The sequence below is a fragment of the Tauraco erythrolophus genome, chromosome 1, assembly GCF_009769465.1.
Source record: "Tauraco erythrolophus isolate bTauEry1 chromosome 1, bTauEry1.pri, whole genome shotgun sequence".
In the NCBI taxonomy this organism is placed as follows: Eukaryota; Metazoa; Chordata; class Aves; order Musophagiformes; family Musophagidae; genus Tauraco; species Tauraco erythrolophus.
The window spans coordinates 60,075,274-60,077,709 of record NC_141465.1 but is presented as its reverse complement, the minus strand read 5'-3'; the positions used below and the strand labels follow the sequence as shown (position 1 = coordinate 60,077,709).

Below are 2,436 nucleotides of genomic sequence, written 5' to 3'. Positions count from 1 at the left end.
TCTAGGGCGGGGGTGACTCCCGAGGTGGCCGAGCCCGCCCCTCGGGCCCTGCCCAGGGGGAGGGAGGGAGGCCGGGCGAGGGGCGGCCCGGCGCCCCCCGCCCCGCGCAGCGGCAGCGGCGGCAGCCCGCACCCCGCCGGCGGCGGCGGCTCCTCAGGCGGCGGCGGCGGGGGCAGGTGCGGGCGCTTCCGCGTCGCGTCGCGCTGCGAGGACGAGGACGAGCCGGAGGAGGAGAAGGAGACGGCGTCGACGTCGGGCGGGCGGCGGGGCCGGCGGCCCCGAGCCTGGCCGGCGTGCCCGTGGGCGTGCTCCCCGGCGGGGAGGACCGCCCGCAGCCCACACCCCCCGCCGCCGCTAACTTTGCCTGTTCGCGAAGAGCCGCCCTCCGGCAGCCAGAGGGTCGGCGGAGCCCTGGCGGTCCGGAGCCGCCCCCCGCGATGAAGGGCCGCCGGCGGTGGCGGTGGCGGGGGGAGCACTGCCGCTTCGCCGCCGTGCTGGTGCTGTACACGCTGCTGCTGCTCCTGCTGGTGCCCTACGCTTTGGACTACGGGTCTGGCCGGGGGAGGGCGGACGAAGAGCCGCTGCTGCGGCGCTGCCCCAGCCTGGAGGAGGCGCTGAGCGAGTGGGGATGGGAGCAGCAGCAGCCGCCGCTGGACGAGGAGGAGGAGGAGGAGGAGGGCGGCGGCGGCGGCACAGCCGGGGCGGCGGGTAACGGCAGCGCGGCGGCGGGGAAGCGGCACATCTACCTGCACGCCACCTGGCGCACGGGCTCCTCCTTCCTGGGGGAGCTCTTCAACCAGCACCCCGACGTCTTCTACCTCTACGAGCCCATGTGGCACCTGTGGCAGGCCCTCTACCCGGGGGACGCGCTGAGCCTGCAGGGCGCCCTCCGCGACATGCTGCGCGCCCTCTTCCGCTGCGACTTCTCCGTCCTGCGCCTCTACGCCGCCCCGCCCGGCCCCCGCGACCCGCTGGCCCCCGCCCCGCCCGCCGCCGCCAACCTGACCACGGCCGGCATCTTCGGCTGGCGGACCAACAAGGTGATCTGCTCGCCGCCGCTCTGCCCCGCCGCCCCGCGGCCCCGCCGGGAGATCGGCCTCGTCGACGGCGCCGCCTGCGAGGAGACGTGCCCGCCGCGGGCGCTGCGGGAGCTGGAGGCCGAGTGCCGCAAGTACCCGGTGGTGGTCATCAAGGACGTACGGCTGCTGGAGCTGGGCGCCCTGCTGCCGCTGCTGCGGGAGCCCGGCCTCAACCTGCGGGTGGTGCAGCTCTTCCGCGACCCCCGCGCCGTCCACAACTCCCGCCTGAAGGCCAGGCAGGCGCTGCTGCGGGAGAGCATCCAGGTGCTGCGCAGCCGCCACCGCGCCGAGCCGCGGGGGCCGCCCCGCCACCAGCAGCAGCAGCTCCTGCTGCCCCCCGGCCTGCTGGGCGGCGGGCGGGCGCCGCAGCCGCAGCACCGCGCCGAGTTCTTCCTCGGCGGCGCCCTGGAGGTGATCTGCCAGGCCTGGCTCCGCGACCTGCTGCTGGCCCGCCGCGCCCCGGCCTGGCTCCGCCGCCGCTACACGCAGCTGCGCTACGAGGACCTGGTGCGGGAGCCCCGCGCCCAGCTGCGCCGCTTGCTGCGCTTCGCCGGGCTGTCGGTGCCGCCGGCCCTGGAGGCCTTCGTGCTCAACATGACCCGCGGCGCCGCCTACTCCTCCGACCGGCCCTTCCTCATCTCCGCCCGCGACGCGCGGGAGGCCATCCACGCCTGGCGGGAGCGCCTCAGCCGCCAGCAGGTGCGGCAGGTGGAGGCCGCCTGCGGCGAGGCCATGAGCCTCCTCGCCTACCCCCTCAGCGGCGGCGACGCCCGGTAGCGCCGCCGCCCCGCGGCCGGCGGGGAGAGCGGGGCCGGACCGGCGGAGGCGGCGCGGGGCCGGGCGGGGAGCGCGCCCCGGACCGGCCGGAGGGCGGGTGCGGGGGAACGGGCGCTGTCGGGCAGAACCGAGCGCGAGGAGTCGCCAAGCCCTGGGAGAAGCGGACCCGCCCGCGGCCTCGGGTAGCGGCAGCGCCGCAGGGTCCGCGGCTCCCTTCCCCGCCGCCGGCTGCGGTGGAGCCGTTCCCTCTGGGAGCCTCGGGCATCCCGCGCCGGGGTGCGCGGAGGGGGCGGCGGGGCCGTTCCGTGCCAGAGGAACGTTCGCTGGGCGCGGCGTCCATCTCGGAGCCCTTTCGCCGTGAAACCGCCACCGCGTGCAAAGCACGGGTGTTCCTCAAAAACTTCAACCCCCCCTCGAGTGAAGACTCTGGACGAGGGACCGGGGGGGCTCAAGGGCTGTTGCCGTGAGGGCGTCGCCGTCGCCGGGCGCTGCCGAACCGTCTCCAAGGGGCTGCGGCGGAGCGCGGTGCCGGGGCCCGGGCGGGCCGGAGGGCGGCAGCCGCGGGGCCGGGTGCGGCTCC

At 77.6% G+C, this 2,436-nt stretch overlaps 1 protein-coding gene across 1 annotated transcript; it reads left to right on the top strand.

Annotated features, from left to right (window-relative positions):
* The first annotated feature begins 437 nt into the window (after positions 1-437).
* CHST7 (carbohydrate sulfotransferase 7) lies at positions 438-1,856 on the top strand. Its single transcript, XM_086609813.1, has one exon. It carries the CDS (start codon positions 438-440, stop codon positions 1,854-1,856), a length of 1,419 nt encoding a protein of 472 aa, XP_086465939.1.
* Positions 1,857-2,436: the final 580 nt, after the last annotated feature.

Bases quoted from the DNA above. Each gene is read 5' to 3' on its own strand.
- CHST7 (XM_086609813.1), top strand. From the start codon at position 438: ATGAAGGGCCGCCGGCGGTGGCGGTGGCGGGGGGAGCACTGCCGCTTC.